We start from the raw sequence: 15188 nt of genomic DNA on the forward strand, positions 1-15188 counted from the left end.
AGAAAGGTGAGAGCACCAACCCAGAGGGAAGAACAGTACTCCATTAGGTTGCAGATGAAAGCTTTGTACGTGGTCAGGAGCTCAGGTGTGTCAAGGAAGGACTTTGCACGATGGAGGATGCCCAATCGGTGACTGGCTGTGGAGGCCAGCTTGGAGATGTGGCTTTCCTAGGAAAGATCATGGCAGATAGTGTGTGCCAAAAGTTTGAATGAAGGGACTTCTTCAAGAGGATTGTTGAGAAAGTAGATGGGGGGGGGGGTTCTAGATGGTCCTTTCAGAGAGACATAGTGAAAGTGTGAGATTTGTCAGGATTGAAAGACATGTTCCATGTGTTGGACCAGTTTGTGAATTTATCGAGATCTGGAGAGAGCGAAGAAGGTGCTGCTTGCCGGTCTGAGTCATCAGCAAAGAGATAAAGAGGATTTTCCAGACAATCGGTGAGATCATTGATGGAAACCAAAAAATAACAGGGCCCAGAACGCTGCCTTGAGGAACTCCAGCCTTCACGGGGAAATTATTTTGGATGGACAGGAAGAGGGGATGAGAGAATTCCATGAAGGGACACACGTTGACTGTTACAGGAGAGGAAGTCTGTGAGCCAAAAGTGGAGATTGCCTTGGATACCATAGGAAGAGAGTTTGGTGAGCAGGGCGGGGTGCCAGACCATATCGAAAGCATGCGATATGTCGAGGGAGATGGCTCTGTTCTCCTGTCTGGTACTGAGGACAAGAGTTAAAAGTTGAATTCTGTCGAGATAAAAGTTGAATTGACTTTTAAACACTGTCAGAATAAATTGGGTTAGTTGAGATAGTTTAGCGATGTACACTCATCTTGAACCTATCTGTCGAGTTCGCGTTCAAATCTTGACCCAGCTATAAACTGTCAACTCTCGTATTGCGCAAGCAATGCTGTTAGCTATTTCGTTGTCCATCAGATGTTTGCATTATCCATTGGAAAGACATCAAGACAGAGGACATATCTACCAGCATGGGTCGTTGGTGGACGTTAAAGATCCCTCGGTGTCTTTCGCAAAGAGTATGCAAGTTAACGCCAGTACGCTGCAGGAACAAATTCCAAATTCCTGCCGTGACTGACTGCTAGGAAGGCAACGGCAAATCACCCAGTGTAAGCCTTGCCAATAAACTGTTTCAGCAGGACTGACACTCTGTAAAGAGTATAGTACATTGATTTTGATGAAGAAGGAGAAATTGTAATCTGACAGATGAAAATTTAGGGAGTGGTTAAAATTCCAAAACTTTTGCTTATGAAGGCTCCTCATGGCGTAGCATATACTTTCACACTGCATTGGTGTATAAGACCTTGTATTAAACTGGGGATATATATTGGATCAGTGTGACATATAATATACTAGCTGTGGTACCACCCATCGTTGCCTGATGCTGTTCTAATCCTATTGGCATTTTGAAGAAATCAAATTTTGATTTTTTCTCTTTTTTGTGGGGGCCTAAAACACCTCCCTGCACCCATGAAGGAATGGGGTTGGGGATCATTTAATATTATCTTTCACATTGTTACAAAGGCTTAGGCACTATAGAGTTATTATTTATTTATTTATTCATTCAATTATTTATTAATTTTTGAACTATTTATTTATTTATTTTTATCCAACTTTTTCATAACAATTTTGTTTTTGGCCTAAAAAAAACTCCCTGGCACTCTGATGAACCTCTGAAATTTTGAAAAAGAATGGTTTGGCCATCTTTTAGAAAAATGTCGACCCACACAGACAGACAAACGGCTCTTCTGGTATCGATTAGCAAAACTACCCATCCCCAATTACAGGAAGAGCAAGCAAAAGTACCCGTTCCCATTGACAGGAAAAGTTTAAGTTTATCTATCAATTTAAATTATTTAATGGACTTTAAAAAGGTTAATTGTGTTGCACTCTTGGTTTCACTCAGAGCCAAAGCTCTCGGCTACTCATACCATCTTACGTGAAATGGGTGGTGCAATATTTGGCGGTGGAGGTTAAATTTGTCTGAAAAGAGGGCAAAACAGAGCTATTATAAAATATGTTACTCAATGAAAATCTACATTAAATCGACTTTAATCCAGATGTTCATGTTGAGTTTTTTGAAGATGACTGGAAGGGACAGTAAAGTGACTGACTATATTGCATCAATAAAAGTGAAATGAAAATGTAAAATAACCAATCAGCAGCTTTTCAAACTCAACACGGGAAGCAGCTTCCCTAAATGAGAGACAGACGAACGCGTGGACAGACACCATGGTTCACAATATATATTAGTTTAGATACATCAATTGTACCCATAACATTATTTATATTCCCATGATGCTGAATCTCATGAAATTATTTTGGATTCATGTAGAAACCATACATCGTCTGCAATTATTGTGTAAGGCAATGCAATATGTTATATTGTGTTCACATCCCATAATTAGATTGATGTATTTCCCCCTTTATCTTTGCCTGTATTGTTGCAGACCGGGAGACATGATTGCAATCGTTGATGATTCAAATGAAGAATGGTGGAAGGTGAGATTGGGCCTTTCATTTGAGAAAAGTTCTCCAATTCAGCTAAATGCACTGAAATCACTTGTGCGGAGCTCTGCCACCGCTGTGATGGCTCTTTATGGGCAATGCTTGTTTTGTGTGTATTTTCTATGCCGATGCTTGTAGAGGTTTCACCAATTTCCTGAAAAGCTTTCACACTGAACCACCATGTGCTCAAGCATGTCCATAAAATTGATTGAACAATCCTTCCAGAAATGCTGCTCATTTAGCAGAACATTGCAACAAGAACTGACTGATCTTGTTGGATCCTTTTGCTTTAATCTTGCTTTCTTTGTATGTTAGTTAGTTTGTTTCTTTGTTGCATTTTAAATTGTGGCAGTGGGTGGAAATGCTTTATTAAACCAAGAATAAATTTAAACAAGGTATTGATGCGAGTTTGTACAAAAATTGACAGAGGTAATTTATCTTCTTTGGTATTGGCATGAGATTGCCAGGTTTAATTAGAATGCTGTTGTACCTGGAAATGTAATTACAAGCACAACCAATCATTAATCCATTGATAGATGTTTTACTCCTTTATTAATATTATTATTATTTATTTTCCAGGAATTTTTTGAATAACAATTTTGATGCAATTTTCTCACTCATATCATGGATACCATTTTGGTCCAGGAACCAGAGGGGTTGTTGGTACTATTTGGTTCCAAAAAAAAAAGAATCATACATTTTCTGGTTCATCAGATCCTATGCTTTATGGAAATGTCTGACGGACTTGTCAAAATAGCTTAGCAGTTGAAATTGCATTGTCATGACAACCGGCTCCTACGTTTATGAGAAGACAAAATGTAAAATTTTCAGGAACTATGAAAGCTGTGAATGTGACTCAAGGGTCTTTGAATCTTTTATGATACTGGTTATTAACCTGCGCCATCTTCGAAGATGGATGGAGGTTACTGTTTTCACCCCTTTCTGTTTGTTAACCTCTGCCATCTTCGAAGATAGATGGAGGTTACTGTTTTCACCTCTTTCTGTTTGTTAACCTCCGCCATCTTCGAAGATGGATGGAGGTTACTGTTTTCACCCCTTTCTGTTTGTTAACCTCCGCCATCTTCGAAGATGGATGGAGGTTACTGTTTTCACCCCTTTCTGTTTGTTTGTTTGTTTGTTTGTTTGTGAACAGTATTACGGAAAAACTTCTCGACGGATTTCGACGAAACTTGGTGGGGGGGGGTTAGGTATGGTCCAAGGATCATGCCATTAAATTTTGGACTTGGTCCCCCCCCCCTCCAAAAAAAATTGTTCGAGAAAAAAACTTTTTTTTTTGCATTTCTACATGTTTTAAGTGATTTCCAACCCCCCCCCCCAAAAAATTGTTACCCCCCAAAAAAATTGTTGGAGAAATTTTTTTTTGCATTTCTACATGTTTTAAGTAATTTCCAGCCCCCCAAAATTGTTGGAGAAATTTTTATTTTTGCATATCTACATATTTTAAGTGATTTCAAACCCCCCCCCACCCAAAGAAAATAGTTTGAGAGAAAATTTTTTTTTTTTCATTTTTACATGTAAGTGATTTGCAACCCCCCCCCACCAAAAAAGAAAAATAAATTTTAGTTTGCCTTTCTACATGTTTTAAGTGATTTCCAACCCCCCCCACCCAAAAAATTTAGAGAAAAAAAATTTTGCAACTTTTTTTTTGATTCTTTGATTTCGACAAAATTTCTTCATGTTTTAACTGATTTCCAACCCCCCCCCAAAAAATAGTTTGAGAAAAAATTTTTTTTTTGCATTTTTACATGTTTTGTGATTTCCAACCTTCCTAAAAAAATTGTTAGAGAAAAAAATTTTTTTTTTTGCATTTCTACATGTTTTAAGTGATATCCAGCCCCCCCCCCCAAAAAAAAAAATTGTGAGAGAAGAAAAAAATTTTGCAACTTTTTTTTTCAACAAAATTTCGATTTCTTTTTTTTGAATTTCTTAAAACATTTCTACATGTTTTAAGTGATTTCAAACCCCCCCCCCCAAAAAAAAAATGTTGGAGAAAAGAACTATAACTGTCAGCACTGTTGACGTCATATTTAATGAATAAGATATAAGGTTCACTTGATTGACCCAGCAGTATTGGCGGCGGAGGTTTTGCACTCTCCCGATTGCTCCCCCTCTAGTTAACCTCCGCCATCGAAGATCGGAGGTTACTGTTTTCACCCCTTTCTGTCTGTTTGTTTGTTTGTGAACCGTATTACGGAAAAACTCGACGGATTTCGACGAAACTTGGTGGGGGGGGGGGGTTAGGTATGGTCCAAGGATCATGCAATTAGATTTTGGACTTGGTCCCCCCCCTCCAAAAAAAATTGTTGGAGAAAAAAATTTTTTTTTTTGCATTTCTACATGTTTTAAGTGATTTCCAACCCCCCCAAAAAGTTTAGAGAATTTTTTTTTTTGCATTTCTACATGTTTTAAGTGATTTCCAACCCCCCCAAAAAAAATTGTTAGAGAAAAAAAATATATTTTGTTTTTGCATTTCTACATGTGATTTCCAACCCCCCCCTCCACAAAAAAAAATTAGAGAAAAAAATGTTTTTTTTGCATTTCTACATGTTTTAAGTGATTTCCAACCCCCCCAAAAAATTGTTGGAGAAAAAAAAATTTTTTGCAACTTTTTTCCAACAAAATTTTGATTTTTTTTTTTTTGCATTTTTACATGTTTTAAGTGATTTTCAACCCCCCCCCCCCCAAAAAAAAATGTTGGAGAAAAGAACTATAACTCTGTCAGCACTGTTGACATCATATTTAATGAATAAGATATAAGGTTCACTTGAGTGACCCAGCAGTATTGGCGGCGGAGGTTTTGCACTCTCCCGAGTGCTCCCTCTCGAGTTAACCTCCGCCATCGAAGATCGGAGGTTACTGTTTTCACCCCTTTCTGTCTGTTTGTTTGTAAACAGTATTACGGAAAAACTCCTCGACGGATTTCGACGAAACTTGGTGGGGGGGGTTAGGTATGGTCCAAGGATCATGCCATTAGATTTTGGACTTGGTCCCCCCCCCCCCAAAAAAAAATTGTTGGAGAAAATTTTTTTTTTTTGCATTTCTACATGTTTTAAGTGATTTCCACCCCCCCCCCCCCAAAAAAATTGTTAGAGAAAAAAAAAATTTTGTTTTTGCATTTCTTCATGTGATTTCCAACCCCCCCCCAAATTTTTTTAGAGAAACAAATGTTTTTTTTTTGCATTTCTTCATGTTTACAGTGATTTGTAACCCCCGACCCCCATAAAAAAATTGTTGGAGAAAAAAAAAATTTTTGCAACTTTTTTTCAACAAAATTTCGATTTCTTTTTTTTGCATTTCTACATGTTTTAAGTGATTTCCAGGCCCCCCCCCCTCCCAAAAAAAAAGTTGGAGAAAAGAACTATAACTCTGTCAGCACTGTTGACATCATATTTAATGAATAAGATATAAGGTTCACTTAAGTGACCCAGCAGAATTGGCGGCGGAGGTTTTGCACTCTCCCGAGTGCGCCCCCTCTAGTTAGCTCTTGTTGGACCGTCCGAAACGAGGGCTTATGGATTTGGTCTCGATTTTCGTGTCTGTGCATGCGTGCGTGTGTGCATCTGCAACCATATCTTAGACATGTATGGACCGGTTTTATTCGTACTTGGCACAAAGACAACACATTATGGTGTACATATGCACATCTTTTTTTTTCGACATTACATCCAAGATGGTCGACTGGCAGCCATTTTAGTTGTAAAATCAAACAAACCTGGTGTTGAACACATTCTCAACCATTTCTCGGACATGTATTACTGATCTTGTTCAAACTTGGCAAACAGATAAAGAATGATGGCTGTCATACGCCGTCATTGTTTTTCGAGATCAGATCCAAGATGGCCAACTGGCGGCCATTTTCGTTGTAAAAAATACCATTTTTGAACATGTCTTCAACCATTTACTGATGTTTTTCAAATTTGGCGCACAGATAAATAATGATGTTCTACATAAGCACGTCATGTTTTTTTTTTTTCGACAACAGATCCAAGATGGCCAACTGGCGGGCATTTTGTTACGAAAATGTGTCCCCAACCATTTCACACACATACATGGTCCGATTTTGTTCAAATGTGGCACAAGCACAGTGCAGGATGGCACGCACATATCCCTCGCTTTATTTTGCGATCTGATCAAAGCTGGCCGACTGATAGACTGGCGGGTATTTTAGTTGGAAATAAATATGGGCTAGTACAGCAAAATTACTAAAACAACGGGGGCTATGACATTTTATGTCCTTTTTACTTGTTCTTTGTAGTCACATGACCTTGGTGATTCAAAATCAATATAACCAGGAGGGGGTTACGAGATTCAAAAAATTCCTGTAACCCCCTCTTGGTTAAATTTCCAAAGTCGAGGATGACTGCACACCTCAACTCTTTAATTCCTCATTTCTTCCATCTATGGACTCACGTTCTGGAGGTGTGAGGAGGGATATAAGTAAGATGTAGATGGCAAAAGAGCGTGGAGAGAGTTGGCTGCGGGGATAGAGGGCAGCGGAGGAGCTTTGTACAAAAGGTGGGGCAGCAGCAATTTGGTACTATCAGGTTCATCCAATATAAAGGGAAATGAGGAGGAAGAAGAAGACTTCAAACACACTTGAATCATATCTAGAGCTTTTATCATTCCCAAGATATTCAATTTTGTGTTTATTTGGTAAGTCATTGAAATGTTGGAGTCTCCTGTCAGGACAATGCAATTTCAACCATTAATGTACTTTGACAAATTCCCCAGAAATTTCCATGAGGCACAGGATCTGATTATTCAGAAAATGTATGGGAGGACGGAGGATTTTCCCACCCAAATAATACCAACAGCCACTCTGGCAGAAGGAGTAATCGGGGATTTGGCACGGTCTCCTTACAAGCACACGATATCTGTATCGAATCCACTGGCAAACCATATGTCATCATGGTGTATTCTTTTTGAGCTTTTATGAATTGTGTTTGTGGAATATTATATCAGGAAATGAAAAGAGTGAGTGGGGGGTGTTTGGGGAATGTGAAAATCTCAACTCGCATGTGGAACAGGCTGGGTAACAGATTGTGTGTGTTGAACGTATTATGTCGGTGGACTTTACAGAATGTTCTGAGTAAGGCCAGTAAAGTCTAAAATTGCTTCAAAATGTTGCATACGTAATAATTTTGTTTCCTCTCCCATTAAAGTCATTATTTAGTGCCCTAGATTACTCAACATTTTCACATTCAGATTTCCATGGTGATTCCATTTTTAATAAAGATATTTTAAGGACCACCTATAGCGTGGAATGCAACATTCAGAAGCAAATAGCATTTGGAACTACACCTTGGTATTTTATCCAGTAAAGATTTTTCACAGGTTTTCTGAAAGAGGAAGAAACTGGTACAGATTGGGGTTGGTGAGAAAAACACAGAAAGGTTGCATGTCCCCCGCAGGGAAGAATGGATGACCGGGTCGGCTTCTTTCCGGCAAACTTTGTACAACGTCTGCGGCCTGGCGAAAAGGTGTACCGCTGCACAAAGGCTTTTGCCGGCCTGCGGGAAGAAGGCCAGATTGTGCTTAAACCTAATCAGGTCAGTGTATCTTTCTTAATGTACCTCCTCTGACATTTTCTCTCGATGTTGTACATGTGATTAACTTTTTGACATCGTAAGGGGGGAGGGGGAGGGTATACTTATTACAAATATGTTGAATGTAGCTGGGGAAGAAGGGAAGGTGAGAAAAGGGAAGAGAAGTGGAACTTTGAGGAGTATCGGAGAGTAAGATGTAATGAGGGAAAACGTTGGAAAGTAGCTCTATGGTCATTCATGTCACTATTTCTTTTTTACAGATGTGATGAATGTTTTGCAAATATTATTTCACAAGGTTTTAATTTAATTGCAAACAAAGCCAGCCTTGGTGGTGTAACATAGTCAGAGCATCTGCTCCAAGTCTGCGAGGTCGGCGGTTCAAACCTTGTCCAAGTCATACCAAATTTTTTTGAAATGGTATGTGCTGCTTCCTTGCTTGATGTTCAGCATATAAAAGGAAAAGAGCATGGACAATCCCCATAGGTTGACATTGATGGGGAGGAGGAAATTCCTCTTGAGGAAATGTCCCACTGTTGTGACGTTGCTGATACCCAGTGTGTCCAGTGAAGTTAGGGCACTTCCCCAAACTTAATGGGTGTGTTTGTCTTTTCGAATAGTCCTGTGTGTGTCTTGTCTCTATGTCAATGAGTGTTTGAAATGAGTGAGTGGCAGTTCCAATAGGAACCTTAGATATTGTGTATTGCCATATTGATCATGTTGCATATTTTGCGTGTGTGTGTGTGTGTGTGTGTGTGTGTGTGTGTGTGTGTGTGTGTGTGTGTGTGTGTGTGTGTGAAGAGAGACACGAGAGATGAGAGAGAGACGAGACACGAGAGAGAGACAGACAGACAGACAGACAGACAGACAGACACGTCACCGTTGCTCTGCCTGTCATCCTTCCGTGGTCGGCAAAATGCGTGCCAGCATGCTGGTATCCTGTGTCGGAGTGGTGACCTGTCCAGGTTTGTGCCCAATATCCAAGGAGACTGCTTAGGCAGCACCAACGCTCTGCACAGAGTATGGTCTCAATGGATGGATGGATAGCTTTGCCTTGAAATGGAAATATATATCTTGTGATAACTACTATGGAGAAGGTCCAACACAGTATATAATGTCTTTCAGCCAAACTTCAGGCAATCTCTACTTAAAACTCAACAACATGCTTCTAAAACAAAACAACATGTTTCATCCAATCCCTCCTCCCCCCCCCCCAAAAAAAAGAAACTCCTTGAGATTTTCAACCTACCGGCTCCTCCACGGCAAATCTTCCTTGGGGATTTTGCTTTTTTGGAATATCAAGTACGGCTGTCATTCAAACACTCCTGCTGGAAATGCAAATGCATGTTTGTGAGACTGTTACAGATTTAGGGTGAGGGATCACTCGAAATGTCCAAGAGTGTTAGTTGGACAGCTCCACATCAGTGAAAAAGGAATTGATGATTGATTTTGCAAAATACAAAATATAAATGAAACAAATTCAGTTCAAGCAAAAATTTCAAAAGGGAAAACATTCAGTGTGATATAATAACAAAAGAGTTTTTTTATTATTACTATTATGTTTAAATCGAGTGCCTTTCATCAATTTCTGTGTTGGCAAAATATATCAAAACTTAATACACATTCTCAAAAGGTGCAGGGCAACACAGATGTATGGTTAACTGACATCCAATGCACTGTTCATATTATTTCAGAATTTCTGGATGTTTCCTTTGACTTTTTGAGCTGCGAGTGATGTTGTTGCATCTCGTCCTCTTATTTTTGCATTTATCAATGTGGATCCACCATTAAGACTCATGGGGCTATAGATCTCCCCCTTCCCCTCCTTATCTTTTTGTATAAATGACTAAATTAGCCTCCCCACTTTTTGTAACACTGCGACGTTAGCACTCCCTCAAACCCCCGCCATCCCCCAATTTTTCAAAATAAAGACAACAATATGTGCAGCCACTTATTACATTTATGGCATCACCTATATTCATTTATGGCAAAAAAGAAAAGCGATATAAATGCACTGCATTACAAAAAATAAAAAGAAACAGCAAATGCAAATAAAGATTATTTCAGTAGCAAAAACAAACATAACCAGGTCAGGTCAGGTATGGGAGCATGTGCCAGAACAGCGCGTCGCTGCGTCCACTTTCCGCCGGTACTCCAGGGGCCTCTGTCTGGCCATCCCCCAGGCAGATGCCAGGCCCATCCCCATCTCCTTGAGATGATGGTCAACCTGCTGCAACCATGAGGCACGTGGTCGGCCCACTGGCCTCCTCCACTCATGAGACTCCCTCGCTGAGAGAATCTGGTGAGCAGGATCAGCGTCAGGAAAACGAGCCACATGTCCATACAGCCGCAGCTGACGCTCACGGACTATGCAGGTAACAAATCTCATCCGAGTCTCTCTCAGCAACCGCTCGTTGGACACAAAATCCGACCAGCGATAGCCAAGGATTCTCCGAAGAGACCTGGTACCAAAGGAATTAAGTCTCCGTCTCAGATCCTTGGTCAAAGTCCAAGTCTCGCACCCATAGAGCAAGACTGGAAGTACCAAGGACCTGAAGACTCGGACTTTCGTCCCTACCGCACAGGTACCGGCAGCGCCACACCCCATGATCCAGTGAATCCATGACTCCCCAGGCCCGACCCAGACGTCTATTGACCTCCGGCTCACAACCTGCGGAGACATGAATATCACTGCCAAGGTAAGTGAATCTATCCACGACCTCAACATCCTCACCACAAACAGACACAGACAGGACAGCAGCATCCAAGATGTCACCGAAAGCCTGGATCTTTGTTTTGACCCAAGAAATCCGTAATCCCAACGGCTCCGACTCCTCATTCAGCACCTCGAGGGCCCCCAAGAGGATGTCTAAAGTCTCCGCAAAGATGACTGCATCATCTGCAAAATCAAGGTCCGAGATCTTGACATTGCCAAACGATGCACCGCAACTTGATCTCTCCGACATCCTCCCAAAAATCCAGTCCATACAAGTGCTGAAAAGTGTGGGGCAAGTACACATCCCTGACGAACTCCAGTAACAACTGGAAATAAGTCAGAGGCGGTACCACCACACTTCACAGCACTCTCAGTACCAGAGTAGAGTTCAGACATCAGATCGATCAGTTTCGGTGGCACCCCACGAAGACCAAGAATCCTCCAGAGGACATCCCAATTCACTGAATCAAGCGCTTTACAGAGATCAACAAAGACTGCAAGCAGCCCTTGCTGAAATTCATCTGTGTTCGTTGAGGACCCGAATGGCAAGGATACGGTCAATCGTTGACCTTTTTGGTGTAAAGCCTAACTACTCTGGGCGCTGGTGCTCAAGCAGATGGTGGCGAACCCTATCAATAATTATCCGAGCAAAGACATTGCCTGGCACCGAGAGAAGCGTCACCCCTCGGTAGTTGTTGCAGTCCAGCGATCACCCTTCCCTTTCCAGAGAGGGATAACAAGAGCCCTATTCCAGTCAGTTGGGATGATGTCTGTGTTTCAGGCAGAGCACAGAACTGCATGCAATGACACGAGTGCAGCATTTCCACCAGCCTTGAGAAGTTCAGCATGGATGCCACAGATCCCTGGAGCTTTGCCCCGTTTCAACTGGTTCACCGCAGCCCGTGTTTCCACAAGCGATGGTGGACCACAGTTGATTCGAGGGTCAGCAACAGGGATTGTAACACCCTTGACGTCCAACTCGACAGCTGGGGGATCAGCCTGGTACAACCGCTCAAAGTAACCGGCCCAGCGGGCCTTCACTTCAGACTCCTCTGTCAAGAGCCTACCACTCTCTGCTCGAACTGCAGTGCTCCGAGGGATGGGCTTGGATGAACGTAATGCGCGAATTCCCTGTAAGCGGGACGAGAATCACCTGTCCACAGGTGATGCTCTACCCCCTCACAGATTCCTCGCACATAGGCCTCCTTGTCCACCCTCAGTGCACGTACAGTTTTACGCCTCAGCTCCCTGAACAGCTCAGCTCTGCCATTCAGCCTGGCCCTGCGACTCTGGTCAATGGTATCCAGTGTCCCTTGAGAGACAAACTTTCTTTGCCCCTGCGGTGAACTCCAAGGCATCCACCGGCAACATCAAGGATGGTGGTCTTGAAGGTGCTCCACAACTCTTCAGGACCCCCAAAGCACCCAGACCCCCAAGTGTCCACTCAGCCTGTTCGCAAACTCCTCAGCTACTCTCTCATCCCTGAGCTTGGCAACATCCAGCCTAGGCTGGGATGGTACCATTCTCCAGGATTTAAGGTGCAGCTTTAGAGTTGCTACAACAAGCCTGTGGTCAGTATTGAGGAACTGAGCACTCCGGTAGACCCTGCAGTTCTGGATCATCCTCCAACGACCGTCAATGAGGACATGGTCAATCTCCTTTGCCACACCGCCAGCGTTGGAATACCAAGTCCAGCGATGAGCTTGCGGGCGCTGGAAACCATGAACCAGCCACCCTAAGTCCATGACTTCTTGCAAAGTCAAGGAACTTAGTGCTATTCTGGTTCATAGTTCCTGACCCATGGGGACCAACACACACCTCATAACCATCCCTATCAGTTCCAGTCGATGCATTGAAATCCCCAAGACTAGAAGTGTGTATCTCGTCTGGGCACTGATCAACCACAGACTCGAGTGTGGCGTAGAATGCATCCTTCACGGTGAGATCACTCGCCTCAGTCGGAGCATAAATAGAGACCAGGGAAATGACACCTAAGGAGTGACGAATCCTTAATCTCATAATACGCTCGTTGACCGGTGTTACCTCAATTATCATTGGGGTCAGCTTATTGGACACAGCTACAGCAACTCCTTGGGTATGGTAACCATCAGAGCGACCAGACCAATAGTAGGTGTAACCACCCACCATTATCTCGCCGCAATCCGGTCTCCGAACCTCAGAGAGAGCTGCAATCCCGATGTCCAAACGCTTGAGCTCAGATGATAACAGAGACAGGTGATCATCCTCTCTTAGGGATAGGACATTCCAGGCACCCACCCGAAGGGACCGCCTCAGGTTAACCCAAGGAGACCGCCGTCTGGTGGACGACACCCAGCACCACTCCGACACACTCTCCCGCAATCTGACCTAGGGATGTTACCCCGTGGTTTCCTCCCTATCAAAGATTGGGGGGTCCCGAAAGGCTTTGCCCCAATCCCATCATCCGGTGAGCTGCCCTGCGAAGGGAAGCTGCACAGGAGGTACTCCCACGGAGTGGGTTTTCAGATTTTTTTGCGTTTTTGCGTTTTGCGGAATGAAGCGTTTTACGGTGGCTGGAGTGCAAATCCTGCCACCAACCTCCTAATAAGAAGTAACCCAACTGCAGGAGGACGTCCGCAGACACAGTTGGGCACTAGATATGGATGGCCGTTGGCTCACAAGGAGCTCCTCCGCCCTTTGACAGGTTTTGTTTTTAATCCTGCTGGGTGTCCATATCCAAACACCCTCCTCACCAGAAAACCTGGTGGGGGAGACGGTTTAGTCGCCGACAACCCGACCATGGAACAGGTTAGTACAGGTTTACATGGTACCTGTAGCAGGTCACAGATCGAACCTGACCTGACCACATAACCAGAACACATTGGAATTCTATTTTATCTTTAATAGATGTGTTAAGATTCTAATTCCTGATAAGTTTTAAAAGGCCTAAAATTAGTCAAACAGAAATAGATTATTTCCCCCTTTTTTGACAAGAAGTATGCAACTTTCGAAATGACATAATCCGCCCCAGATTGCTCAGCGCGTATGCGCAGAAACCCCCTATTAAAGAAGTAAATAGGGGCAGCCTGGACATATTTCATGCCTCCCAGATAAGGAGTGTAGCATGAAATGACTAAAAAAACTTTTAAAGGAGCCGAAAGTACATGTTAAGCATCCCTGCGAGAAAGGGTTGTGACTCTGCACAATAAAATAGTTGGAGAACTTCCTGAACAACTCGAACAAAAGGTTGATATGTTGCAGTCCATATTGCAAAAACACCCAATGATATGGCCCCATGAAATGTCAAAGGCTCGTAGATGCGTGCATTATAATCAAACCTTCATATTTCCTAACACCGATGGGAAGGTCATATCTGGGGCGTATCGATGCACAGGTTGTTTAAAACGACGATATTTACTGTTAATCATGTTTGAGACGAGGGAGCGGTGAGAGTACCTGCTCTCTGGGCTGTGAGGGCCATTATAAATATATTGTTATCTGGAGGGTAGGTCCATAGCTCGACTGTGGTAAGCGTATGATGGTGTGTGTGTTTTGAATATCTTCGATTGCCATGTAACAGGGATCTGTCCAAGTAAATCGTTTATTACACGTGACGCTGAGGAGGCAGAGTATGTAACTTATAGACAAGGTGGACAGATTAATTGCGTAAAAACCTCTCCTTGTAAGCGGGGCTAGGTGTGGACTTCCCATCACAGAGGCACACATGTCACGTCAAGGCCAATGACAATCCCTTTGGCCAGGGTGCCAGCCATGGTGGCGCAGTGGGCTGTAGAGCCCAGAAGAAAAGATGTACAAAGTTTTATTGGGGCCACCCCAATGGGTGGGACCCAAGAGAGAGACTCTGCCCAGGAGTTTACGAGGCTCTTGCACTGCTCGCGACTGGCTCTCGTTTCCCTCTTGGTCTCCAAAGCTGACACTATCGAGTCCTGCGTTCACCCTGCACATCGCAAAGAAAAGGGATGTCCTGCCTGCATTGTTGTTGTTTGTGAAAGTGGGAACTGTTGGCACCTATTGGGTAGTATTTGAGCTTTTATTTCTCCATTGTGTATAAGTTTGCCTCTTTCCATTCCCCTTTTTGTGTCTCTTGACTCACTTGGTTTGTTCCATTATTATCTAGCGGCTTGTTGACCCTCTTCAATGTGCTTTTCATGATTAAAAAAAAAAATTACCCCCGGTTGGGGGTGACGGTCATCTCTGAAGCTCTGTAGATGTGGATCTCTGATTGGCTTAGAATGGCTTCGATGTCGTCTTGTCTTTTGGTTCAACGTACAGACGAAAGCCCGGGAGTAAAAAGGATAGAAAACCTCAGAAATCAAACTACATTTCTGAGTTATCCGGAGATAGATTTTGAAAATGGTTGATTTGGAACATTTATGATCAATGT

At 42.7% G+C, this 15188-nt stretch overlaps 1 protein-coding gene across 2 annotated transcripts in view; it reads left to right on the plus strand.

Annotated features, from left to right (window-relative positions):
* The window catches only part of STAC (SH3 and cysteine rich domain), a 202706-nt gene that overhangs the window by 169889 nt on the left and 17629 nt on the right, over positions 1-15188 (plus strand). For both annotated transcript variants that reach the window (XM_085875202.1, XM_085875203.1), the window contains exons 10-11: positions 2467-2518; positions 7957-8094. In XM_085875202.1, coding sequence (XP_085731328.1) covers positions 2467-2518; positions 7957-8094 — 190 coding nt within the window. The remainder of the gene's footprint in view (positions 1-2466; positions 2519-7956; positions 8095-15188) is intronic.

This window comes from Eptatretus burgeri, chromosome 3 (assembly GCF_056783735.1).
Source record: "Eptatretus burgeri isolate ZD-2024b chromosome 3, Ebu_testis_v1, whole genome shotgun sequence".
Lineage (NCBI taxonomy): Eukaryota > Metazoa > Chordata > Myxini > Myxiniformes > Myxinidae > Eptatretus > Eptatretus burgeri.